The sequence below is a fragment of the Amblyomma mixtum genome, chromosome 1 (assembly GCF_055824585.1).
Source record: "Amblyomma mixtum isolate Tamu chromosome 1, ASM5582458v1, whole genome shotgun sequence".
Taxonomy (NCBI): Eukaryota; Metazoa; Arthropoda; class Arachnida; order Ixodida; family Ixodidae; genus Amblyomma; species Amblyomma mixtum.
In genome coordinates this window covers 147362208-147389932 of record NC_143012.1, presented here as the reverse complement: position 1 = coordinate 147389932, position 27725 = coordinate 147362208, and the positions used below count along the sequence as shown (strand labels likewise).

At 45.0% G+C, this 27725-nt stretch overlaps 1 protein-coding gene, 1 long non-coding RNA gene and 5 pseudogenes across 3 annotated transcripts in view; 1 reads left to right on the top strand and 6 right to left on the bottom strand.

Annotated features, from left to right (window-relative positions):
- The window catches only part of LOC149367889 (uncharacterized), a 196201-nt gene that overhangs the window by 13797 nt on the left and 154679 nt on the right, over positions 1 to 27725 (top strand). The gene's annotated exons all lie outside the window — the stretch shown is intronic.
- On the bottom strand, positions 2224 to 11147 carry LOC149367906 (uncharacterized). Its single transcript, XM_089575395.1, has 4 exons — positions 11126 to 11147; positions 10512 to 10622; positions 2715 to 2864; positions 2224 to 2360 (listed from the first exon to the last, which is right to left on the bottom strand). The coding sequence occupies exons 1-4, from the start codon at positions 11145 to 11147 to the stop codon at positions 2224 to 2226; spliced, it is 420 nt and encodes a 139-aa protein (XP_089431521.1).
- On the bottom strand, positions 11382 to 12691 carry LOC149367905 (uncharacterized; annotated as a pseudogene).
- LOC149367904 (uncharacterized) lies at positions 13471 to 14251 on the bottom strand (annotated as a pseudogene).
- LOC149367903 (uncharacterized) lies at positions 15910 to 16816 on the bottom strand (annotated as a pseudogene).
- On the bottom strand, positions 20862 to 22198 carry LOC149367902 (uncharacterized; annotated as a pseudogene).
- On the bottom strand, positions 22391 to 23221 carry LOC149367901 (uncharacterized; annotated as a pseudogene).

The window sequence follows — 27725 nt, the reverse complement described above, 5'->3', positions numbered from 1 at the left end:
GAGTCAAGAGGTTACGTAAAACGACAGCATGGCGCACTGTCAGATCAGACCACGTTGGTTTTGTTTCCCCGAAATTTTTTTTTTGTTCTACTAATACTGATGCAGCCAAATCTTTCTCTTTCGATTTCTTGACAACTTGGAGGAATGCATGAACAAAGCACTCTTCCTTGAGCTTTTGTATTTCCTGTTTGCAATTGTCAATAGTATTTTTGAGCTGCTCTGTATGCGTATTTAAGTCTCGTTCTTTGCGTCTCCACTTTCGTTTGTTCACTGTCGTAACCGAGGATTGTGAGGACACCTGCACCGCTCTGTCCATCTGCACAGTTGCTGTGATGCAGCGCTCGCTAGCGCCGTTTTTCATGGCTGGCAACGGTTTGGGAGTGGTGCAGTCCACAGGTGACATCTTCAAAGGTGACGTCGACAACCGGCAATTCGTCGAGCGGATGTGGACGCGACTCCATTTGATTTTCATCAGTGACTGCTCGTTGCTTCGGCGATGGTGGGTTGGCTAGTGCAGCAGCCTCGCACTTTTTCACTGACTCGTCACTTCTCTCTCTCTTTTTTAGGAGGCTGCAAGTACGCTGGATATTCTTCGAAATGCTGGGGATAGCGTCTTTCTTAAGTCTCCGAATTTTACAACCTTCCTTGAAGTCAGAGGAACTGAAGTGTTGGCTGCATACAGTCAAATAGTGCGGCGTCGTATTCAGTACCCAGTTTTCATGAAAAATGGCTTTTAGCCATTTTGTGCACAGTTCCGGATCGCTTGGTATCTTGTGGAACGATATCCCCGGCGTCCGTTGTTTACTGGATGACTTGCAGCGTGGCACTTAGCAGTAAGGCGTCTTGTCGGGTTCAGGACACCACAACCGATTCCACACTGCAGACAGACAACTGAATGGGTATAAAAAAGAAAGTAACACAAAGAAACGATAAGCACTATGCATCGTAAATCACTGATTTTGTAGGAGTAAAGCAATATACGTTGCAACGATGCCAACAACTAACACGTGGTCGTGAAAAATCTAGTAAACAAACGGTCGCTTCATTTGTGTACACTGCTCACAAGTTTGGTCATGCATCTCTGATATTTCAAGAAAAAAAAAATATAAACAAGCTGTTGTCGCAAAACACACACGTTTACCTGCAATCAACACGATGGAAATCGCACAACTCTTGCTTGACGGATCGGTTTGGGTGCTTCGATGGGCCTCGTCGCATAGGTATGTCTGGTATGCGAGAGCAAGTATTTTAGCAAATACGGTGCACGAGCACCTCTCGCGGAGAGCCGAGGAGGAAAGGAGAAGGCAACGGACGGTCTCCTTGGCACCATTGCGCGGGCATGAAAAAATATAGGAGGCTATGCTTCGGCAACGCCTTCCCTTAACTAGATGCCAGGCAGACGGCTCGCTCTCCAAATGTTGGCGTTCCGCCGCGGAGTTGTGCACTTTCACCGAGGGGTGGCGCCACACTGGGCGCCCTCTGGGCCCACAGCGGGCTACTCTGGGCCCACTTGGACTAGCCCGCTCTGGGCCCACTGGGCTACCTCGTTCTAGCCCCACTTCGGCTTCCTGTGCATGGTTCACCTACGCTGTCTCCACAGGGTCTACCAGAACAGCCTCGTGGGCTTTTAGGGGACACTTATGGGAAGTCAACAAGGGTTACCCACATAGAACCCATAGCTGTATGCCTTTGGGCCGACTGATCTAGGCACTTTAGGCTTACCTTGCCAACTCAGACAGGCTTTCTTCACTTCATCAGTACTTTTTGTGTGCCTGTTACTGCTGGAAATACATTCCACATATCTGACGTCACAGTTCAACCCCAGGTGGTTGAAATTTCCAAAGCCCTTCACTCCGGCGTCCCTCCTGGCACGAGTCGCTTTGGGGTGTTGAACCGCCCTAAACCATAAACAATGCAAGTGAGAATGCTTCTTATTTATTTATTGTTTTTTCAAGATATTTTGAAAATTGGTTCTGGAAAAAAAAAGGGAAATGGCGCAGTAACTGTCTCACATATCTGGGGGGACACCCAAACTGCGCCTTATGGGAAGGGTTAGAGGAGGGAGTGAAAGAAAAAAGGACGAAAGAGGTGCCTTAGTGGATGTCTCCGGAGTAATTTGGACCACCTGGGGATCTTTAACGTGCACTGACGTTAAAGATTCCCAGATGGTCCAAATTATTCCGGAGAGTTCCAAACTCATTTTTGGGCGTTCTTATGCCCCAGTTACAGGGATGAAAGATGGCCCTCCTTCATTTGAGCCTTTCGGCCGCCATCCCTGTCTCTTGTGCCCCGAAGAAACGCAGCCACTCTGTTGTTTATTGTTTCCACAGTGGCTGTGGGTATCCTGCGCTGTACAGCAGCTGTAAAAGTGAACAAATAAATGTATACATATCAAATTAAGATTCGGTGGGGTGGGTAAAAATCACTTTGCACAGTATTACAATCACATATTTCAGGAAATACTTCATAACCATATGCAATGCTTCAATGTGCAATACTTGAAATATCAGCAAATTGCTTTTGCTATTAATATACAGCATATGGTAAAGCATAACCAAAAGGTGCATGAGCCATTAAATCTGGATGCCTATACTTAATTGATGGCGGAAGTGCTGAAACCACACCACGTGATGGATTGAAAATAGCTTTTTCCTACAGTTTGATGGTGTGTTCACAAAATGTCTATAATCCTCAGAAGGTTCACATGTACTCACCAACAATTGCGCTGTACAGCCGTAGCGTCTTGAACGCCTGTTTCTCGCCCCGCCCCTCCAATGTGTACCTGAGGGCCACAGGTGTTTTGACCACCAACTTCATGATAAGTTTTGTGGCCTCATCAGCCGTGTCGCCGGCAATGAGTGCCAGTGTTTTTATGTGAAATGGATTATGCAGATTGCATAAAGTGAATATGCCATGAAAACCATACAATGAATCTTTAATAAAACTCCCTCTTTGAGGAGCTATGTGCAAGAAAACATAAAATCAGAAGCATGTAGAACTGGGTGTACAAATGACTCAAACACACCTATGATCATTACAGTGGTGTGACTCAGCCAGCCAATAACAGAATTCTCTGTTTTATATACACCCATCTTTGCATCGTCATATCAACTTCCTTTTATGCACGACTCAATGCCATATCCTTCCCTAACAATAAGATGAGGGGAAAAAGTGAAGCCATTACTTTAATTAAGGCCACCTTGAACGATGACAAGTTCTAATCTGGAGCTTCATGAATGATGTAAGCGCATGACCGTCAGCTGCCACTATGCACAGCAAGGCTAATACTTGTGCTAATTTTTTGTAGTCCGCTAGAGATGGACTGCAGCAAATCCTTATTCAACTGCACTTGTATAAAATGAAGCTTTCAACTCCACAAAGCCAGATGCTACACAGGGCAATTTCCCAACTTAATCCGAAGTGGACTCTCCATATATAGAGGGCTCAAATTAAAATACATCTGCACAAAATACTATGCATCAAAATCCTCATTCAACTGCACTTGTTTAAAATGAGGGTTTCAACTCCACAAAGCCAAATGCAACACAAGGCAATTTCCCAACTTGATCCGAAGTGGACTCTTCATATATAGAGGGCTCAAATTAAAATACATCTGCACAAAATACTATGCATCAAAATCCTCATTCAACTGCACTTGTATAAAATGAGGGTTTCAACTCCACAAAGCCAAATGCAACACAAGGCAATTTCCCAACTTTATCCGAAGTGGACTCTCCATATATAGAGGGTTCAAATTAAAATATATCTGCACAAAATACTATGCATCAAAATCCTCATTCAACTGCACTTGTATAAAATGAGGGCTTCAACTCCACAAAGCCAAATGCAACACAAGGCAATTTCCCAACTTGATCCGAAGTGGACTCTCCATATATAGAGGGTTCAAATTGAAATACATCTGCACAAAATACTATGCATCAAAATCCTCATTCAACTGCACTTGTATAAAATGAGGGTTTCAACTCCACAAAGCCAAATGCAACACACGGCAATTTCCCAACTTGATCCGAAGTGGACTCTCCATATATAGAGGGCTCAAATTAAAATACATCTGCACAAAATACTATGCATCAAAATCCTCATTCAACTGCACTTGTATAAAATGAGGGTTTCAACTCCACAAAGCCAAATGCAACACAAGGCAATTTCCCAACTTGATCCAAAGTGGACTCTCCATATATAGAGGGCTCAAATTAAAATACATCTGCACAAAATACTATGCATCAAAATCCTCATTCAACTGCACTTGTATAAAATGAGGGTTTCAACTCCACAAAGCCAAATGCAACACAAGGCAATTTCCCAACTTGATCCGAAGTGGACTCTCCATATATAGAGGGTTCAAATTAAAATACATCTGCACAAAATACTATGCATCAAAATCCTCATTCAACTGCACTTGTATAAAATGAGGGTTTCAACTCCACAAAGCCAAATGCAACACAAGGCAATTTCCCAACTTGATCCGAAGTGGACTCTCCATATATAGAGGGTTCAAATTGAAATACATCTGCACAAAATACTATGCATCAAAATCCTCATTCAACTGCACTTGTATAAAATGAGGGTTTCAACTCCACAAAGCCAAATGCAACACAAGGCAATTTCCCAACTTGATCCGAAGTGGACTCTCCATATATAGAGGGCTCAAATTAAAATACATCTGCACAAAATACTATGCATCAAAATCCTCATTCAACTGCACTTGTATAAAATGAGGGTTTCAACTCCACAAAGCCAAATGCAACACAAGGCAATTTCCCAACTTGATCCGAAGTGGACTCTCCATATATAGAGGGCTCAAATTAAAATACATCTGCACAAAATACTATGCATCAAAATCCTCATTCAACTGCACTGTATAAAATGAGGGTTTCAACTCCACAAAGCCAAATGCAACACAAGGCAATTTCCCAACTTGATCCGAAGTGGACTCTCCATATATAGAGGGCTCAAATTAAAATACATCTGCACAAAATACTATGCATCAAAATCCTCATTCAACTGCACTTGTATAAAATGAGGGTTTCAACTCCACAAAGCCAAATGCAACACAAGGCAATTTCCCAACTTGATCCGAAGTGGACTCTCCATATATAGAGGGCTCAAATTAAAATACATCTGCACAAAATACTATGCATCAAAATCCTCATTCAACTGCACTTGTATAAAATGAGGGTTTCAACTCCACAAAGCCAAATGCAACACAAGGCAATTTCCCAACTTGATCCGAAGTGGACTCTCCATATATAGAGGGCTCAAATTAAAATACATCTGCACAAAATACTATGCATCAAAATCCTCATTCAACTGCACTTGTATAAATTGAGGGTTTCAACTCCACAAAGCCAAATGCAACACAAGGCAATTTCCCAACTTGATCCGAAGTGGACTCTCCATATATAGAGGGCTCAAATTAAAATACATCTGCACAAAATACTATGCATCAAAATCCTCATTCAACTGCACTTGTATAAAATGAGGGTTTCAACTCCACAAAGCCAAATGCAACACAAGGCAATTTCCCAACTTGATCCGAAGTGGACTCTCCATATATAGAGGGCTCAAATTAAAATACATCTGCACAAAATACTATGCATCAAAATCCTCATTCAACTGCACTTGTATAAAATGAGGGTTTCAACTCCACAAAGCCAAATGCAACACAAGGCAATTTCCCAACTTGATCCGAAGTGGACTCTCCATATATAGAGGGTTCAAATTGAAATACATCTGGACATTAAAATACATATATGCATCAATGTTTCGTAAAAAGGAATCATTATGTTGCCAGTAGTTCATAAGCACAATTGAAGGGAATGCAATACTACGGCAAATAATTAACTCAGACGACTATTCTATGCTTATGACATCAATAACAGAATAACAATTTTTCAAGTTCAATATGTTGCTGCTGAAAAGAGTAAGACATAATTAATTCAATTGCCGTTTATTCAGAAATTTGAATAATTTTCGGAATGCCTGCATGGCACAAGCCAATGCCAACCTATGACATCAAAAGCTCATGAATTCAAATAACAGCACTCGCACAGGTTAATTTGAATGGCTTCCCAACAGTGGGCATGTCAAAGTACGACCAGCACAACGAGTCTGCAGTGGGCTCTCCTCACATGCAAAGCTGCTACTGGTATTGCGCCACACTAAGAAAATGTCCACAGAGGCCCTTTCCACTCTGGAAGAATTTTGTTCGGAAGCTTCTAAATGTTCGCACTCTATGAAGCACTTGACAGAGCTCTGGAAAATCACTGCTGTGCAGTTTTCTATGCCAAAAGCAGGCAACGATGTCTCAGCTCCTTGCAGAACAACTTTAAAAATCGTTTCCTTAGCTTTTGTCTTTTCTTTCTGGTCTTTTAGTCCGAATTAATGCGCTTTCACAGCTTATTTTTGCGTAACACCAAGTTTCTTCTAGACCGCATTTCGGCTTGTGCTACAAAGATATGATCTGCAGAACAAGTCTGCTTTACTTAACCTCAAAAAAAAAAAAAAAGTTAATTTCAAAGCTTCTAATGTAGCTTTCAACAAAATGTGTATTACTGCAAAAGGTAACTAATTCGGACTTCAAGGGACTGGAAAAAAAAATTCAAATTATCATATTAACCTGGAACACTGACAAGAACCACTTGCACCGCAGTAAATATATATAGTGAAAGAATGAGCAATGGTCGCGTGTGTTTCGGATAAGAACAATACAAAAATGTCTAGCCGCCGCGGTGGCTCAGTGGCTATGGTGCTCGGCTGCTGGCCCAAAAGACGCGGGTTCGATCCCGGCCGCGCCGGCTAGAATTTCTTTGGAGGAGAAATTCTAGAGGCCCGTGTGCTGTGCGATGTCAGTGCACGTTAAAAAACCCCAGGTGGTCGAAATTTCCGGAGCCCTTCACTACGGCGTCTCTCATAGCCTTAGTCGCTTTGGGACGTTAAACCCCACAAAACCAAAACCAAACCAAAAATGTCTGTTTTTTGTATTTCCATGATTGCCTTGTTTCGTGCGCACTGCTATCAGTGTCAAAGCAGAGCATCTAATTGGTAGGGCCTCCCTGGAATCTTTCACGGTGCAATGCTGCAGTAGCGGTACGAGCAGGCTTCACCGTACGAGCAGGCTTCACCGCACAATGCATGAAACGACACTTGAGTGCACAGTTTGGAACAATAACAGAACCACGCAGATGGAAGCGAGGGAGGCGCGCAGTGCCACCAATCAGCGTTCAAAACAGCACTCAGCTGAGCTTGCCCAGGTAACGCAAAATGTTGCTTGAACGTTATCTGAATGGTCACAAATGTCGGAGAGTAACGTTGCCTGATTGTTGCTGATGTCACTATTTTTGATCACCAGATAACGTCGTATAATAACGTTTATGCTACATTCAGGGGACGTTGACGTGATGTTATTATGACATTATACTAACAAATTATGCTAAAAGTTGCGTTGCCTGAACATTAGTAGAATGTAATCTGATGCAATGCATGCACTAGCTTCTTGAGGAACACATGGGTAAAAGCTATATAACCAGCACCATCCGTTCATAGTAGGGAAGGTGTGGCCAGTGCTGATGAATTGTGTGTGTCCCTGCTGCCTTCCAGAAGTGGCTAATGTATATGCGCTTATACGTAGACGAGACACACACCAAAAGGTGGTTATACACAGTAATTGTGGTCTACAGTAGAATTACTCCAGCACTGCTCACCTGTCACATTGAACGACAGGCACTACAGTGCAAAAATTACACCAGGTGCACATGTGAGAGCCCTTTACATCATTTATTTTGCATTACACATCATTCGGGTCATCCATTCCGTGAATGAGACTGCACATCGCTGGGTCATCCACTCCACTGGAGTCACTGGATTAAAAGAACAAAAACACAAAAATTACCATTATTCAGTCAAAGTTCAAGAGAGCACTTACAAAGTAATCAAATATCTAAATAATTTGTAGGGTGAGAATTGTGTCTGAAATGTGCCAATATTTATTAGAGAGATAATGCGGAAACCAAGAAGACTAAACTCTTCTGAATTTCTGCTTTTAAAATCATCAAAATTGCCACTCAGGCAACAATGACGGCTTTACACTGTAACCTTAATTTTTACTTGCATTTCCCATAGGTTTTGCCTCTGCTGTCGCATATAACGTGCTTCACGCTGGAAAGCTAAGTTGTGACAAGTGAACAGTTTTTGCACAGCTCGACACACGAGCTGACTAAATGGTGGTCCGGCTTCCCTACACAAGTATAAAAAAATTACGAGGAACTTTAGCGGCTAAAGTGCTGAAAGGCGAAAGCCTGAGTGCTGCATGCTGCTACGCGATTGTTCACTTCACATTTTGTTGGTGCATTAATTAACTGCCAATTAATGACGCTTAAGCTTCGCCTTTAGGAGTGGAACGCGGCAGCGTGTTGTAGCGCTGCCACGGAGTCCATTGAACGCCACCATCCGTTCGGCGCGATGCCTTGCCCTTTGAACGCAACGCTTTTTAAGGAAAGGATATGGCGCAGTAATTCTCTGTCGTCTCGGTGGACACCTGAGCCGCACTGTACAGGAAGGGAGGAAGTGGAGTGAAAGAAGAAAGAGGGGCCGTAATGAAGAAAATGAAAATTGTATTTGAGGAAAGGAAATTACGCATTAACTGTCTCGCATATCTCAGTAGCACTAGTCGAAAATTGTATTTGACGAAAGAAAGTTGCACAGTAACTGTGTCACATATTTCGGTGGACACCCGTCAAAATTCGCGCGTGGTGACATCACGACAATTTGGACCAATGTGAAACGCGGACAAATACGCCTTGCTCGTCAGTAAATTGGTTTTTGAGGAAAGGAAATGTATCTGTCTCGCATATCTCGGTGCACACCTGAACCTCGCCGTAACGGGAAGGGAGGAATATGGGAGTGAACGAAGACACCGTATTCACTAGACGCACCTTTGTTCATTCCAAACCATCGAACTGGCATAGCGGAGTGGTAGCGTGCTCGACTCGCACTCCGGAGAACGGGGTTCGATTCCCAAGCTCGGTCAATTTCTTACTCGGTTTTATTTATTTATCTGGTCTGACTGGGAAGGTTAATTGGACTAATTGATTAAGTAAGCAATTAACTGAACTCAAACTTACTTAAAGCATCACTATACGATCCCTTTAATTGGTTGCATGGTTACTAGCCAAAGTACAATTGGCCCCGTTTGAAATTCGCGCACTGGGACGTTAGGACCGTTTCGACCAACTGAAAAGCGTGACATTTCTTGTCGACAGCTCCTGCTTACAACGATGAGGCATTAATGGCTTCCGCCTTAATAATAAACTTGCCGTTTTTTGCAGCGTGCTGGCGCATGACGAAAATGGTCCCCAATATCACGTCTTAAGTCCACTTCTTTGCCCAACGGGCAAGACCGCCGCAGGGCCACTGCAAAAACAAACCAATATCACTGACTTACAGCAGTAAACCTAGAAATTGATATTTGCTACAAATATATCAACCCCCCCTTACATCTTGTATGAACTGTGAACATGCATACATTGAACTGTGCACCTCATTCTATTATATGACTCAGAAAATCCACTTTCAAATTGGTATCTAAAGTAACCTACTTGAGTATGGATTCATCACTCTAAAATAATATATACAAGGCTGCTTGCCCTTGACTTGATCGTTATTGTGACATGCAAACTGACAGTCTTTTTTTCCGTGATGAATTAAAAATGACAAATAAAGATTCCTGCAAAAATGAATTTTCTCTGCAGTGAAAAGAAAATTGATACACAGCCATGATTACACTCATGGTATTAATGTATGAAAATAGCATGCAGTTCTGGTTTGGGGAGGGCTACCTTGATGATTGCTTACCTCGCCGATCATACCTGGCTGCAGCTAGCCTTTAAGAGCCCGTTCAAATTAACCACTGCGAGACCCATAGCATCCAAATTGGTGGGCTTCCGAAGCCATGGCCGTTGGCCAGGATTATGCCAGCTGTTCAAATTTATGAATTAACGGAGGTCGAATTAACTAGCTTTTAGTTGCAAGTCTCAGATGTTACACAGAACAAAGCAGGCAGCTGCTCCCCCTCTGTCCCTGCCCACCCATGGCTGCCATGCCGGTCATGGCAATGATTTTGTCATACAGTTTCATGGTTTTACCTTCTCTCTGCATTTTTGAGGCAATGTAGCCTTGTGACATAACTGAATAGGCCACCGTATCGTGAGGACGTTTCTTTGGCCCCGTGCCAGGCGCCAGGCAACCGGGGCATGGCAGGGCATAGTTAGAATTAACCATGGCAGAATTGATTCACGTTCGAATTAATAGGCTTTATTATTACGTATATGCTTCCATGAAGCTTGGCCAGAAGAAGTAGTACAGTTAAAATTATCAAAAAATTCATAATAATGACCTATAAACTAACGAGCTTTTACTAGAACTACTTCAGGACTTGCTCCCATATATTTCTAACATCACTTGAGAAGACAAATGGCTGCAAGAGAGCAAATGTTTTCTTACCAGAAGAGCCCTCTGATCTTTATCGGATAGGGCCTCTTCAATGTTGGCAAGGCTTTCCAGTGAGGAGGCAACCATTACTGCGTCGCTTCCCGCCGTCTCCTCTAGCGTCGCAGAATGATTTCCTTTTAGTTCTTTTATATCGGATCTTATTTCTAAAAGCAACTTCACTGTGCGTTGATTAATGCCTGAAAAAAAAAAAAAACACTTTCCTAAATAAGAAAGCATGAATTCATCTGAAAGTATAGCTGGACAGAGCAAACATAACAAACGTGCACTTACAGATGACTCATTAACTTTAACTCATCTAATTCAACCTTTCTTAGTACAAATTTTTGGCTCACTCAAACAGAACCTTTGTTCCCATCAACAAGTGCAATGGTCTTAATTCAAACTCTGCAAAACTTGAAACAGGAATTCAGTTGCCTTCAAGTTCAAATTATTAAAGGGGCCAACAACTGACCAAAATATGTTATGAGATTATGATGGAAATGAAAAAAAAATCATATTGCACGCATGACTGGCCTCTGTTGCATATCGCTCTTCATAAAAATAAAATAAACTGCGGAGGGCCCCCCCTATTTAAGCAGTGCAACACACGCTGCACTGTCTTGAAACATCCTCCTCATCAGGGACTGGTTTTGGCCGTGCAAGCAAGCCGAAAGAGAAGCAAAACAATGGCGTTGCGAGAGGTACCGGCAGCTCCTGAGGATTGTTTTGGCTAAAAACGGAACGCTAAGTATTTATTGCTTTGCCAGATGAGCAATAACTATTCTTCTAAACATGGAGCAAACAGGCATTTTTTTTCCATTTTCTTTTTGAACATAGGAGATGTACAGATCTCGCATAGGTGTCAAAGGAGGCATGGTCGGTCACCACCTAGGTTTCGGAAAAGGTCAATTTTCGTGGTAAAAGACCTCTCTTGAGTATGGTATACTTGTTGCGTACCATTCCAATGACTCTTTCTATGTGTATCGGCATGTTTGCTACGTCTCTAGTCCTTTCAATGTCTTCGCTTGAAAGCTGTCTCTTTCCTTTAGTGAAGGCAGGAATAGCTAGAGTTGCATGGCACAGTCCAACACTTTCGCAGATTAGGAACCCCCCTGTCGGCAAGTAAGACGCCTCCATATCCTAAAAGGTCAAGCACTCCACATTCCTCCGTGATGAATGTGTCGCTTGCCCGGCCATATGCTTTGGACTAAAACGTCACAGCTCGTTGTGGGCTCACTTCCAAAAGAAATTTCAGTGTGTTATGGTGTTTATAATGGGACCATATTTCTGCCCGAGGGAGGTATGAGCTTGGCCTGTCAATGAAAACCTTGAAGCGATCAAGAATAGCCCTAACTTTTAGACCAGAGTTATCGATGAAAGCAAGGGGCATTGTTTTCATTACGTGTTCTTTATGAGTCCAGTGCACAAGAGGTCTGATCCGACGGAAGAATACATTCAGCCATTTGCCGCAGATCCTCGATGCTGTTGATAGTGACACACAGAAACGGTACGCCAAGTCCTGGTATTGGCATCCTAACCCCATTCTTATTAAAAAAAGTACCATTTCCTGAAACTGTGTCGGAGAATGTTTTCTTGAATGAGATATATGGTCCTTCACTAGCTTAAATATGAAAGAAGCATTACAAATGTTGGGAGCCCAATGTAAAATGCCACTCTGTCGTCACAGCCTTGTAATGCCTCTTCAGTAAAACTCATTGAATGTGAAGCCTCTTCAGATGCTTTAAGTTGTTGTCACGCCTGAAATTTGGTCCTCCAGGCCCTTGATGTCTGCAGCACCCAAGCCTGTCTGGCAGTCTGCATCTGTTTGGCACAGGGTTTGAAAAGGCAATCAAAAAATTTTCATGAAGATTGTGTCATGCCACTGCCATGCTGTTTGTGTAGTGCTTGCATGAATTCTAGTGCTGTTCAAGTTGAAGTGAATGAATGCGGAAACATATTTTGATCGTTTCCTTTTCATTTGGGGTATGTGGCACACAGGTCACGAAACACCAAAGGTTTACTGCTTGTTTATTCGCATGACGTCAGTGAGCATATCAAACTTGGCCATGCGCTCTTCGTGGCGCTTAGCTCTAGCTGCATCCAATTCAGCAGCGTTTCGGCAAGGACACTGTTTGAAGATGTCCTCTGCCTGCGGGGCCATGCTGGCCGGCACCTCCTCCATGTCCCTGAAGGACTCTGCGGCCACACTTTGCACACATGAATACAAACATTACATCACTTTCTGTGGTTTGCACCAAGTACTTCACTAGGAAACCAGCTGCACAGGAATGGACACATGTGACATGCTTTTTTTGCTCTAACTGTTCAGGAAGATAAGAAGCATTGCTTACAATGTAAATGTTATTTCAGCTTGTAGTCGATGCTTAGCCTTTTCATGTGTGTTCCTTCTCATGCACCAAATTTAGTCTGCTGTTCCAGTTGTAAGCCTACCTACAAAGACAAATGCATTTAATGTTATTAGTACACTTACTCTTAGCTTCCTGCAGAGACTCCAGTCTCGAGGAGTGCTGGTGGCTATATATGGTGCTGTCTTTCCAAACTCCCTGGCCAGCTCCCTACATGGCGTTAAGCTCTATTAGAACTATTCAGCAAGTCTGCTAGACATTTATTGGACTGGGTGCTCACTCCTCGTACTCGCATGGCATGTGGTGGTGCCCCGATGTATTCTTCTTCGTTCTCGCTCTTTTGAACATGCGCTCCAACGACTTCCACTTGTTCTCGACCTGGACAGCCGAAAGGGTGCCTCCAAACTCATCGTTGGAGGTTCGCCAACCTTGTCCACAACATTTTTTTTGTCCTGAAGAAATCAAGCCACAACTGAAACGCGTACTGCAGCAGCTGTTAAACTCAGCTACAAAAACAGGGGTCATATTTCCAAAAGCATGCTGGGATGAAATATGAAATGTACTTTGGTTTGTATTAGAGTGATTGCCAATACATTCAAATACAGTGACCGCTCGGCACAAATTCTCGCACTTTTATCAAATACATTTTTTTTTTTGCGTTTGAAAGCATGCTGCATAGAATCAGGGAAGGGCACATACGTGAATCCCCTTTTCTGGCCAAGCAGGTCCTTAAGATCAACATACCTGTCTATTAAAAAATGCGTTTTTGCACTGGTCCAAAGTTCTTCAAAATGTGCTTCCGCAGAAGCAGGTATAGGTGCATCTGCCTCTGCTAAGGCAGAGGCAGCGGTGTCTAGCGCTTTCGTCGGAAGCACATGGCTTGCTGGCAGGTGTATGCTCAGCTTGAGAAACAAGAGTGTAGTGTTCGCCGTCCGAATGTGAACAAGCTGTAGACATGCAAACTTAGCAAAGTGACCAAGAAATCACACAAGGTGCATTTCCCTTGACAGCACCAGTCTGTGGCGTAAGCGTGGTGCGACTTTGCTTGCGAGTACCAAAATGCTTCCTCAGACTGCCAGTACAAGTGCAGGTACGCGCAATTCGCGCACTCATAAAAGAGAATCCACAATTTAGAGTTTGCTGTTCACTGCTTGGAGCCATAGCAGACAAACAAAACCACACACCACGTGAAACGTGCTTACCACGTTTTCTCAGTAAGCCATTGAACAACACTCACCTGATTACTTGTAAAGGTATCCATTCTCATCAGGAATGTAGGAGCCATCGCTGCTACGAACAGCCGTCACCGTCTTGGTACTGTCGCCGACCGCTATTTCCACCGTCGTCTGCTGCGCACTTGGCAGAACTCCCGGCATTGTGCACTGGCTGGCACTTGCTCTGAAGTGAGTTCAGCGCAGTTGTGAACCCGTTGAGAACAAGGCCTGCACTTGTACAAAACGCAGAGGATAGTGTAGAGGGTGCGTGCTGCACTGGCAAAACGTATACGACAGTGCTGCACTCTCTGAACTCATGCAGCTAGTGCAGCCAAATCGAAGAGACCTACTGCCATCCACAGCAGTCGAAAATACCTCTTGTTTTAAGGCATCCAGCAACGGAGTCTCCGTGTTGGCGGCCCCCGAACAATTGAAGTTGTCTTTGTTCATCCACAGGCGTAGCGTTTGTTTTTTTCGCACTTGGGGAACATCTTCTGGAAAAGTGGTCCAGCATGATCGCTGACACTCAGTGGGATGTTGTGCTCAACTGAAAACGCCGTGAAGAGGCATTCTGCGCGAATCACACCAAGGTCGCTGTCACTGCGTACAAAACTTGCTAGGCTTGGCTGGCTGTCCGTGGCTCGCACGTATCCGTGGCGCTTTTTTGAAGCAATGTGGACCTTGATGTCAGACTTGCCACCATGGGAAATGTTCACATCACAGGCACACGTGGTGCAAAATCCGAACTTCTCCCCTTTCTTCGACGACACGAAGCATGGAAATTCTAAAGTGTACGACTTCAAAAACACTTGAAAGTAGTGTTGTGGCTTTGAGCCCGCCCTTGCAATGCGAAGCTGCTATAGAAAACACCGGAGTCGCACTGTGTCGGACGCGGTAGCCGGTGACACAAAACATGAGGCCAACACTGAAGAAGTCCAAACCCACGCTGCCCGCGCGCACACAAAAGCAACAGGTTGGCAGAGGTCTAGCTATAGTGAACTAGAATATATTATAGTGGCACGAACGGCTCCGCACAGGCGGCCCGTTGCGCATGGATGCCACGAGATGGTGCCACTGCAACTTTTCCTACTGCTCCGGCGCGGCGGTGAACGGTTTCTGGGGCTTTCCCGCGCGCAATAATTGCAGGCTGCGAAATTATCGAAGCTGTTATCTAAACACATCCATTTTCCTCGTGCATTTACTCATTATTTGCACACTTGTAGTACATATGCTGGTAAATCATTCAAGCCTGAACATCGCGTTGTGCGTTTTCAACCCAGTATAAGCTATGTTGCCGGTTGGGGGTAGAAAAAAGTTCATTATCCTTTCTACATCAACGCGAATTTGCCACTTAATTACACTGTGCTGAACATGTACAGTTGCGACCAGAATGACCTGCAACGCTTTACCGGGCACTTTCTCTTGGTTTGCGTTTGATAGCAAAAGATTACGCTGTGCTGCACAGTACCAGGCACCCAAGAAAACTGCTCAGCAGCTATATACGAACTTCGTTACAGCCACGAACTAGCATAGCTTCCTGACATAAGCTCGCAAAACCTGATGTGTGTTGCGAGTCGTACTGAGCGCGATAGTATAGGCTGTCCACAGACATAAGCAGGCATTTAATAACACATTTTGCGAAACTTGCGTCTGCGTCCTTTTACCGAAGTCGCGCCGCAAAAAGCAGGAAACCCGACGGTCGTTTCTCAGTGCTGTTAATGGCGCGGAAATTTAGCAAGAGTTGATTCCCACCCTCGATCCACTTACGCCCACCCCGATAACTTCTTGATCATCGAGTTTTCCCATGCAGTTCAGAGTAGGGGCAGCGCTCTACATATGGTAAGCAGCTGCTCTGCTGAAGAAATCGGAGAGAAAAGCAGGGCTGAAGTCTGATTTATTCAAAACGGGCAGAGTGGTGTTTAGCACCTGCTCAATTTCAGGTGCTTTGCACCTTCACGCCTTTTCAGACTAGCCTGGTTTAGGCTTTCTGTAAAAAAATGTAGGCGTGTCGTAACATAAAATGCAATCACTTCAGCTGCAACTTGCTCACAGTGATCTTTGCATCCAAGTTCAATCAATCTTCTGTTTTCGCTTAATGTGGCCAATAACATCAAGTACACTGTCAGAATGCAGTTCCAAAAGGCTAAAGCATTCAGTAAAGGCTTCCTCCAGGTTTACTACAAATGCATAGAGCGCACTTGACGGGTACAGGAGGCCGCCGTTATCTCTCATTCGGGTGAATGACGCCAAGTTCAAACATTCTGCAGCCTCTTTTGTCATCAAGAGACGAGTGAGACATGCCTCACATCCAGACTTCACGATGCACTTTCGGGCAACATGCCCGGCAGTATAGAAAATAAGCCTGCTGTCACTGCTTGCAACAACACAGGATGCGTGATCTGGGGCACTGTCCGTAAGCAGGTCTTCTGCTGCACTGAAATCTCCCGAGTCAAGCACTTTGTCAACAAGCTGTTGTTTACTGCTTGAACTTGCTTGAATACCAGCATCTGCAGGCAGAAGAGCGCTGAGGACACCAGCCTCACAATTTCCTCTGGATACTGAGTGTGCTAGGCTGCTGAAACTCAGACAGTTAACGGTGACAATAAACTGCTGGGGTGTTGGATGCGAGTTGCAACCAGACGACTGGCGTACATTTCCAAAAGGACGCTCAACAGGGTCTTGACTAACTCTAGACGTCATGAGGTACCTGAAGCCAAGATCATCACATAGGTACAGTCAGGGACAAAAGTCTCCGGACCACGTGTTCCTCAAACGAAGCTTATAGCTCTACTATCAGATAGCGGCTGGAGACCGCACTTGTGGAGATGAAAGAACAAAAATTTAACTTTTACCCCCGCAAGTGTGGTCTCCAGCCGCCGACTAATAGCAGAGCTATCAGCTTCATTAGAGGAACACGTGGTCCGGAGACTTTTGTCCCCGACTGTACTTCAAAAGTGCAAGTACGCTTGCTACAGTCACTCTTAGTCCAGTAGCTGTCAATTTGCTAAGGAAGCCTTGTTGCCCCTTTGTGTGATTTTCCCAACTCCCCAGAAACTCCAAGAATGAATTAAGTTTCTGCACAGCAGGGGAGTTCGGCCGCAGAGCCTCGGCAGGAAAGCGAGACGTCAGGATCTCGATGAGGTCGTGAATGACTCTGCAAAAGGGAAGGAGAGAAGGTTTTGCTTTGTTCATTGACAGCATAACTATATGTAAATTGCAATAATAATAGAAAAGGCTACTAAGCAGAAACAAAAATGTGTTACATCCAAACAAATGTGTAGCACTTGAAAAAGTTCACTGTAGCTGTGATGTCACCACAGTGTTCCTCGATCGTTGTCTTGTAGAGCTCCAGCCCATCAATGACTTTTTTCTCAAAAAGCTGAAATGCTAATGAGACCCTCATTCTCTCAAAATTGTTGGGGTTTGTGTGACTGTTTGTGATGCCATGCATTGCCTGCAAAGTGACACAGCTCCTGGTGCTGTCCACTCTGAGAGCCTTCCGAACCACCTGCATGGACACCTGAAACCAATGCAATGTGATAGTCACCGAATATATATGACCATTTTGTGAACTTCAGCTGCACAAATTATTCAAGCTCACTTTTCCTTCAGCACTTGGAAGTCAGACTTGAGCAGTCCATTCCTCAGACATTTTATCAAATGCGGGAAATCTGAGATGAAGTAGAGTTGACGACCAGGGTCAACAGGATGCACAGCGCTGCACTTGGCCCCAGTTAATGATGCAGCAATGCCCATTTTGGTCCACATTTTTCTGTTCCAGGTTGCTCCATCTGAAGTAATAAAATCAACCCGCAGTCCAGCTTTTTCCACTAGGATCACAGCTTCGACCATGATCTTGGCCAGAAGACTGCCTTCTACGTTTCCACATGTGGCAAATGCACCCAGTATTTGGGTCCACTTCCCAACAAAAGGTACAAAAATGATGACCATTCCATGGTCACAGACAGCGTGTTTGTCTTCTGATGAAGAGGAGGCACCAAGGTCCACAAACCCATCCACATGACCTGCTGTGGTCACGGAAAGGTGTTCTGACAGTTTCATCTCGTCCGATGTGAGACCCCCGTGACGCGAGAAATTGTCCATTGAGGAGGTTGTCTTGCTGATCACTTCGAAAATCTTCTCACTGAATCCAAATCCAGTCCTGTACAGCTGCAGGTATTTGCGAAATGTGGACTTACTTGGCAGTACTAGGATTTTTTCCTTCCTTAAGTGTTCATACAATCATGCACTCTTCATCTTCATAATTTGAAAACTTCATTCCCCTGGTGCTTTTACGTGATGAGGCCTTGAAGATATGAAGTGCTGCCTCACGCTGCTTTGGAGAAAGGGCTGCCATCTTTTCAGTCGGTTCCCCCTCTGCAATAGCTTTGTTTTGGATCATCATTTCATTTAACTGCTTCTTTAGAGAGTTGGTGTTGCTTTTAAGTCGTGCTGTCTTCCGCTTAAGCAACTTGAGTCGATGAGCAAGGGCCCTCTCAGTAGACAGGCGCACAGCGGCATTTACGCATGATTTTCTGGTAAGCAAGGATTTTCGCAGAATCTTGCACTCGTTGCAGATTTGTCCTGAAATCAAAGAAAATCAAAAGCATACACGTGAGCAAACATGCCAGCAAAGAAAGCGCCACTGTTCACAAATACAACACAAGCCGGTTGTTTCAGAGAAGGCGAACCAATAAAATAGAGGGCTCGCTGAACAGTCGAAAGTTAACTGTTAGAAATCAGTTAACCAGCTTGCTAGAAACAATCCATTTCTTTATGCCCGCCAACACTGCCATCACATCACAGAGGCCGGCACAGTATCTAAAGAAGTTATATTAAAAATTCTTCCTAGTGTACTCCAGTTCTTTTTGTTGTTTTTTATTCTTCTTGCATTGCATTGTGTTGTATTTTACTGTATTAACATTGTTATTCTCTTTACTTTGTATTTCAACTGTTCCCCCCCCCCCTTATGTAATGCCCGAAAAGGGCCTTTAAGGGTACAATAAATGAATGAATGAATGAATGAATGAATGAATGAATGAATGAATGAATCTAGTTCACCTAAGCTGAAACACCTGGTATTATAATTAAAAGGGAATTACTTTCTGTGGATACTATTCCGAGGCACTGTGCGCTGAAGACACCATGTGCAGTCTTGGCAATTGCAGCTGCCAACTTTGTCGTCAGAGAGTGGGGAATCTGACTGAAATCCTGAATGTTCATGGCTCCTTTGTAAGCAAAAATCGTATGTGCATCCTTCAAAATATTGCTTGCATCACACACAAAACTCACAACTTTTTCAGCGCACAGCATGCCTTGAATTTGGCGATTATAAAATATAAAATTGTAGACGTAGCAAAACATACAATGTAGTTTTGATGCATACAATTTATTAAAATTTTGATTAAAGTGTTTTTATGAGATGTTTTTGATGTAGCTAAGTTTGCTGCAGGGCTGCTTTTTAAAGCACCATCACGTGACGACGCGATCGCCTTGTGGGTGATTTGAATTTGGGTGGTCAAGCGCTGCCGCGTTAACTTCCAGCCTAGGTCCGAACACGCAGCTGAAAGCAATGGATATTGATGTTCCTTCCAATATTGACGACCTGGAGTCTCAGAAATATGCCGAGCTGTTGGCCCTGGCTCGCGAGCTCGGCTACACGTGCAGAGGAAACCCGAAGAAGGCCAAGGTTACACCTTTGCAGTGAACTCTCCTCCTGATGCTGTAAAACACACAGCTTTTTCATGCCATAGTTCTAGTCTTTTCTCCATTTTGACAGATGATGTTGCAAATATTACGGTCTCGACCCCCTCCAACTCAATTCGGCACCAATCCTTGGATGGAGCTTCCATGGTCCGAAGAGATTCTAGAGAGAATGAATTATGATCGGCTACAAGCGAATCTTCATGCTCTTGCGCTCCAGCATCGTCCTCGTCGCTACAGGACCGGCTCCTGGTTTGATGGCACGCTCTTCCCCGGCACTTCAGTAGTTGCTAAAACTTTCCTCTTCCTTTCCGGTCTTTGTCGAGGTGTTGAGGTGGAAAGATACGTAGGGCAGCCTAGAAGCAATGTTGGTACCGTGCCCGGAGCCAGCGACGGCTTCCCTCGTGGAATCCGCACTTCGTTGCCATTTATCACGTGCACGTAGTCGTGCAGAACTAAGTGCGGTTCAAAGTGATGTTCGCATACCGCCGAAGAAATTGTGAAAGTTTTATCTGTCTGCCTCTTCGCCATGCCGTGGGCTGCACGTGGTGAAAGTGCACATACACAAGGCACACGGTAGACACGAGAAGTCCCTTCGCATGAAACACAAAGCAAACGAATGCACAAACACTCGCAACAGTTTTGCCAAACGTAGGAGGGGCAACCTGACGAAAGTCTATCTGTGCCCGATGAGGCCCCGCCATCAGCGCCGCAGTACGAAAGAGAGCAGCAGCGCCTCTAGCGGCTTTCCAGAGCGTAAGGGGACGCTGGAAAGCCAGGAGCTCCCTTCCGGTCGTGCCACTATAATTATTCTAGTTCACTATAGATCTAGCAGAGGAGCTACTGAGTTTTGGATATGGATTCGTGGCTCGACTAGTAGACGACAGAAGTCACTACCACGGGACCCGTTTTTGGCACGGAGTTAGCATCATCATCATCAAAACTTTATTTCCAACTGAATGAAAATCCTTTTTGGATCCCTCGGCACGCAGGCCTTAGGGAGCCGTACTCAGGAGCCTCGCAAACTAAGGTCTGGTGAAGATACATTGTAGCTTCATGGCCTCAGCTGTCAGGCGGATGGTCATGAAAATTTATCCTGCACCCTCTACTGTGGCATCTATCATGGCCAGGTGCTTTAAGCTGCAGATATCAGTGCTCCTTGTTCGTGAAATTTTCCTCTTGTATCATGGTGCCCCACTGAGTGATTGCTTACTTTAAGGGGTTAACATTAAAGGTCTTGCGCAGCTCGTCTGCCTGCTTTCCAAGATGGTCGCTAGTGCGCCAGTGCTCCTTGTTCGCCCTCTCTGTTTGCAAAATCCTCGGTGCTGCTCGTACAGCATCCTTCTCCGAAGTGTAGGATGCTTGGCCTGAACAGCCTTTTGCTGGAGAGTTTCTGATGCACAGACCGCTGGTAGATGGAACTGATTGTGCAAGAAAAGAATAGGCTTCCTCCAGTTTTTCTGCTGCTTTATCTAGAGCTGAAGAATCGCTGCAGTAAAAAAAGGAGACTCCATTATGCTTCTTCGAAAGTTGTCTCGCTTCATCTTCAGCTCGTTCGGAGAACATAGAGGTATGCTGAGAGCTGTCATTTCATGAGAACTTGCTCCTCCTCCATGCCCTGCCTGGCTGTCTGGTTCGTTTTCTTGATCATCAGCAGTAGCACAGGCTGTCACAGTAACATGAGGCCGATTTAGGTAGCTTTCAGCAAGGTCAGAAAATGAACTATCGGTCAGCCTGAACACTGCACAAAAGTGCTTGCACGGAAACTTTGTTGCTGCAAAATCTAGTCACGTGCAGTTTGGCCATGCAAAATCCACCGTGTGCTAGCTAGATGATGACTGTGACTGCACGAGGTACTGCCCTGCCACGGATTTTGTCTTGATGTCTTCATGCGTGTACTCGCCTGCAGTGAACATCCTCTGCATTACAGGCTTAATAAAAGCTGATGGCCAGTTGTGCAAATATTTTGGGATGTTGTTCTTGTATGTCTGGTACGATGATGACAGGCTCATTACCTTCCTTTGGTGCTGATGTTGCCTGTCAGGCAGAAATTGCTTCACAAGTATCAGTATCGTTAAAGACTTTCTGCCATGGCTGTTTTTGGTGTAATACTGCTTCAAGGTTTTGTTTTGTGCTTCTGTGCCATTATTTGTTGTCAACACTATATCATAGCCTAACCTATATTGTTACGGGACGGCGGGCCCGCGCAGAGAAAGGCACAGAGACTCAGACACAGGAGACTCAGACACAACCGGCCGCGGCGATTCTCTTTTGTTCTCTACCTCTCGCGCTAGCGCCGCGCGCTCTCCCCTCGTGCTCGCCCCGCGCCTCTTCTTTATTTGCATACCGCAGCGCGCTCTTGGTTAGCGGAGGTTGTATGCCGTTACAATATGCACGCACCCACATTTCTTTCACTCTCAGCCAATGTGTGTCAGTGTAACATCTGAAATTTTCATTTTTTCAATGCTGAGATGCATTGAGATAATTAATGCATTGATTCATTTCTTCCTCAGAGGCTGCATTGGCTATTCTTCACAGCAGAAAGAGGGCATCTTCTTTTGCAACAATGCAACTCTCAGACCTGTTTAGCCACGTTCCCTATGCCTGCTCTCTATGAAAATCACAAACTGTGATTTGGCTTTGGGGGAAGCTGCTCTGAAGGGCATTGATTTCTGCTTGACTGTAGTCAACCATCAAATACTGCGGATTGAAGTCGGGGCACCACTGCCTGAACACTTCAAGGGCCTCTGCGACGCAGGCACCTGGACACATGTAGCCTTGTGCCGTCCTGACGACAATGAAGAAAAGTGGCAGAGCATAGTCTGTGATTTTGTTCGTTGCATCCAGTCAGGAAACTGATTGCCCTTATTTTATGAGCATTTCTTTCGTAAATTTTGACTGGTAACAGAAAAGGAGCGTTTTCTCGCATTCCTGCACCATTTGCTCCAGAGTGTCATCACTTGGAAGGCTATTGATTTGTTCAGTTTTCTTCTGATACTGTCTGTAAAAGAATTTGCTATCAGGCTCCTCTCTCTGATGTTTATCAATTAACTGCTTAACATTTTCTTGATCAAAAGAGCTAAACCTGTCTCTGCAAAGAGAAGCCTGTATATGGTTGTGTATGTCTTCTTGTGTTGGGAAGAATGCTCTTCAGCTTCACGATGGCTTGTTTTTCCCTCCAAACAGGGCGTCTTGTACATTATAGTCAAGACACTTCTTTTCCTGTACCGATGTCACGCCCTCACAAACAAGGTCCTGAATTCGTGCCGGCACAGCTTTGTTTATAGTCTGGCTGAAGCCTGCCATTTCACTGAACTGATGAGCATGGTGGAAACTCATGGGCGAGATTGCCACATAGATGCACTGCTCAATTCTGCAGTTTTTATGGGCCTTTTGCGCCTCAAGTTCTCTTATTTTTGCCGCCTTCATTTGCAGAGATTTTCCTATCCCTGTGGGTTGAGGGATGTCAACCTCAAATGCAAGCAGAACAATGAACACATAAAAATCTGATCATGGTAAGAGTTCAACACAATGAAAGAAGCTCGCTCTTTTATGTGGAAAAGATCCTTTCTTACAAATTAAACATCAGAAGAATTAATTTATCAGGGGCCAAGTGAAAGAATTGTGGTTTAGCGTGAATTTTTAAATGCCTATGTTCTGCCTCCAAGGACGTTAACTAGGCTTGCTTTTTCCACATAGCATTTCTTATTAATCGATTGGGATGAACTCGAGGTTACAGGAAAGTTTTATTATTACAAGTAAAAGAAACTGATTTAATTTGTATTCCTGTTCAGCAGGAACCCTAAACCTGGCAAGCAAATGATTATTTCAAAAGGCCTGGCAAGTATAAAGATGAGAATGTGCAGATTGTGTGTTGCAATTAAGCAGAGCATAAACTTGATTTTTTGGTATTAATCAACTTATGGTACTATCTGGTGCATGATCATACAATGTGGATACTAAAACGGTCATGATAAAATATGCGTATTCAGTGCTTTAATATAAATAAAAATCTAAGGCAAAGCACTTAGCTGGACTTTTACACATATAACAAGAAATGGCTAAGGTCTGAGACCTGGTGCAATATTCAGCGAGAGCTGCTGCTTCTTCCTCATCTAATTATAATAACTGGGGCTTCAGTGAGGTGCTATGGAGAGCATCAAATAACAGCTCTTGCTTTAAAAGAGAAGCGTAGAACCATAGGCCATGGTTTCAGCAAAAACAAGCTCTACACTGAAATTGACAAGTCTATTGGTCAAAGTATGGGTCTGAAAAGCCTGTCTGAAAATGCTGTGCAGTGTGTTCTGTGTACGCAATTATAAATTTATTCTTGTTATGTCTTTCTAACTCAAAGATAAGACTTGTGCTTCACTCCATTTTCAATAAAATATGTGAACAGTGGCCAAACTTCAATTCTGGGTACATGCTGATCCACTTTAGATGCATGCTTACAGTGCAGGCGGTGCCACGCATACTCCATAATAGGGCCCGCAGCCTTTGCCATGTCACACAGGTTCGTGAATTCCATGTTATTGGTCAGGTCCTGAAAGGTCGGATGCATTTGCAGCCTCACCCGCTCAACTTTTTCCGTGTCGGTGACAGGTTCTCCAGTACGGTCATAGTATTCTGCTCTAAGGTGCATGAACTGTTTTAGATTCTCGGCGGGGTGCCGAGTGCGCTCGGCCAGCTCTGCCTTCAATTTCTCCTTGTAGTCGACGGCCGCGATCTCACCCTTCAAGTTCTCGGCGAAGGAAGCCCAATCTGAGCGGCCGCCGATGAACCGCCACCACTGTTTCGCAGAGCCCTCCAACGCCGCAGGGATAAGTTGAAGACGTCGATCGTTCAGGATGCCTCCCAAATCGCACTACTCGACAAATCGATCCAAGAATGTTTGCGGGGGTTGACTGTCTTCATATCCAATGAATTTCGGTAACGGTCCTGGGGCCGTCCTCATTGTCAGAGCCCGCGACATGCTAGGCCTAGCTTCATAGGCCTGCCCCGCTGTCGTACTCACCGTTTATAAAGCTTTTTTAGTTTCGAAACTGCTCCTCCCGAAGCGGCCGCGATTTGCGCCCAGCCACTGAGATGGCGCTGCAGTCGAAGTTTGCGCCGCGCTCGACGCTAGCTAGCCAAGCTGCGGTGCAGCAACGTTGCTGGCACTCCGGTAGTCGCGCGCATTTGCGTCGCGTTTTCTTGTTATCAAGTGATCCTGTCGTTATGAGTTGAGTGTTTGTGCACTACGCTTCAGCAGCTTTCGGTGTGTGGTTGGATGCGAACGCTCAGGGTGTGGGCCCAACCTGCAAGTAGCGTGGGCTGCCGAATGTTCTCGAACGCCAGGTTTTGGATTTTTTCGCTGTCAGAGGGTAGGTGGTGTGCGTCATTTATCTTCTTTAGAATGTGCTAGGACTGGCAACCAAATGTCAACGTGTTTCGTGCCAGGATGTACCAGCGGGTACCGGCGCAACACGGAGAAGAGGCGCTTCTTTTCTCCGCCGACCGATCCAATTCTCCTTGCAAAATGGTTGTGAGCGATACCCCGTGCAGACAAGGTGTCGGGGAAAACATGCAAAGTACGCGACGCCCACTTCCAAGAAGGGGACATTGTGAGGTCATATAAGCATGTAATCAATGAAGAAGTGATTGAAATCGAGCGCGGTGTATGGTCTCTAAGGAGTGATGCAATTCCTACCATATTTCCTAATCTCCCGCTGTACTTCTCCTCAAATCGTAGACGGCGAAAATCTCCGAAAAAGAGAGCAACCGTCTCAAGAAACGCAGTGGCGACGCACAGCGACGCTGCAGAAGGTATCGATATCGAGCGCGAGCAACCAGAGCCCGTGCAAGCAAGCTGCTTGCATGTTAATGAGCTGGTGGAGAAGAGCGCTTCTTTGAGGTTACCTCGTCAGTGGAGATCGGCAGCTCTTGAAGGTGAAAATTGGCACCGATCACAGATTGTTTCTTTACAAGGCAGGATTGGAGGCAGATGTATATTGAGTGCTCAAGTGTGTCGTAGTTCGCGAAGACATGAGTTATGTTGTATCTGCCCGCGGAAAACTGGTGCCGGCGCTGCCCATGGATTTGGCAATAACTTCATTAGAAGACGTAAAGGCAATTGTGCAGGTTGTACAAACTATGCAAGCCTGTCATGGTTGCATCTCTAGCAGGGGAGGAACTGTATACCACAATCAGTGCTGAGTTCTGACTGAAGCAGAAAAAGGAGTCTATATAAAGTGTGCGAAAATGACGAAGGACCTCAAAAGAAGAACTCGACTGAAACTCAAGAAAAAGGCGTGCCCTGCAGCACCTCTTTTGAGGAAGAGGCTCATTCGTGCCGCTGCAGCTCGGGAGCAAAAGAAGAAAGAAATTAGCCGACTCAGTGGAAAACTGAAGAAAGCGTTTTCAACAAGTCTAGGTAGAGTGTGTGAGGAGTTTTAATGAACTATAATATGCTAATGAAACTCCACTAAAGACGTGTGTGTATTTTTTAAAATTCTAGAAGTATTTACCAGATGCAGCAGAAGAATGTCAGCATGATATCTATCGGGCAGCTCTCTATATGTGCCTTGAAAACTACGAAGTCGCATTATGGAACCTCTCGAGACTAGTCTGAAGGGTTCTTCTAATCTTTAATAAAATCCAGGCAGACGTTCAGGCTTTGCAACTTCAATTATTGTTAAATCTTGTCTTAAATCTTGTCTTGCTCAATTTCGCATCTGGAAAGCAAGAGTAAAAATTACTCGCGACCAACGGGATTGATACAGAGGGGTAAGGTCACCGTTCAAGCGCAATGCGATAGAAACGCCGCATTCTACAGACGGACGAAAGCGACTATTCTGCCCAAGATGAAACGTAATCACTGATGCCCATCTTTTTCTAAAGCACTGGTCGCTTCTACGCACACGTAGTTTAACTCCTTAAACTTACGAAGCGCAGATAATGACGCCACAAAGCGTGAGCAGTGTCTTCGGTTAAACGCCGTGCGGGAGGACAGCGGAACGGTACGCGTCTGTAGCAGACGACGCACTTCCTTGGAGCAAACTTCGACAGCAGCGCCGCGGTGGCGGGCGCGGCGACGGGCCGCATGCTCCCTGTTGGCGCGGCGAGGAGATGCGGAACTGAAAAGGATCTATAAACGATAGTCGTACTGGTGTCGTTCGATGGGATGAGCAGAATCTCGCGCACTTGCGCTGCCAGTTGCTCCCGCTCGAGCGGTGTACCTGTTGTCGTAGTGGCCAGAAGTTGTTGCACCACTGTCGTCGGGGCCGTGGCTGAGGCAGAGCTTTCATCAGATGCGGACGTTCCGGCATTGGTCTCCATGTTGGTTCTGTCGGACGAGCCCCCACTTGTCAAGGGATGATTTATTTACACGCACTCAGTCCCTCATGCCGGAGTCCCCACTTGTCGTCCGCAGTTCACGCACCCTACGCAACGTGCGCCGAGCTCACCCTCGGGCCCACTTTGACCACATCACTCGAATCACACCCGCGCACCGTCAGCACACATGCCGGCCATTCTGGTGTCACGTCCCCTACACTCCAGTGTTACCAGCCATCCTTCTTTGTCCCCTGATGGGGCCACCCGCTCTGGCCCTTACAGCTAAAAACTCCAGAAAGCGTTTGATGCTTGCTACTTCTTTACTGTCTGGTCTTAAACCTTGCTTTGAGTATCTCGATGTCATGGCATCGATGCGGTCTCTCATTATAGACACAAGTGCAAAAGTAGCCTTGGTACCACCAGTGCCATAGAAGTGTTCCTCTTGGCTTTTGTAGACATACAAGCCCCTTAAAACTTCATCACTGAAGAAGGTGAATGCCAAGTTGACTCGCATTTTTTCGAAGCCATTAGGCTGGAAAATATCGATGGTGACATGCGGCATTGCCCTGAGTGTCACTAAACTTGGAAGTGTCACATTTGCAGGCCTATTTTACATATT

Bases quoted from the DNA above. Each gene is read 5' to 3' on its own strand.
- LOC149367906 (XM_089575395.1), bottom strand. From the start codon at position 11,147: ATGAGGAGGATGTTTCAAGACA. The intron at 10,623-11,125 runs GTGCAGCGTGTG...CTGCGACGCTAG, and splicing joins GAGGAGGATGTTTCAAGACA to AGGAGACGGCGGGAAGCGAC. The intron at 2,865-10,511 runs ATTTGCTCTCTT...ACATAAAAACAC, and splicing joins GGCTCTTCTGGTAAGAAAAC to TGGCACTCATTGCCGGCGAC.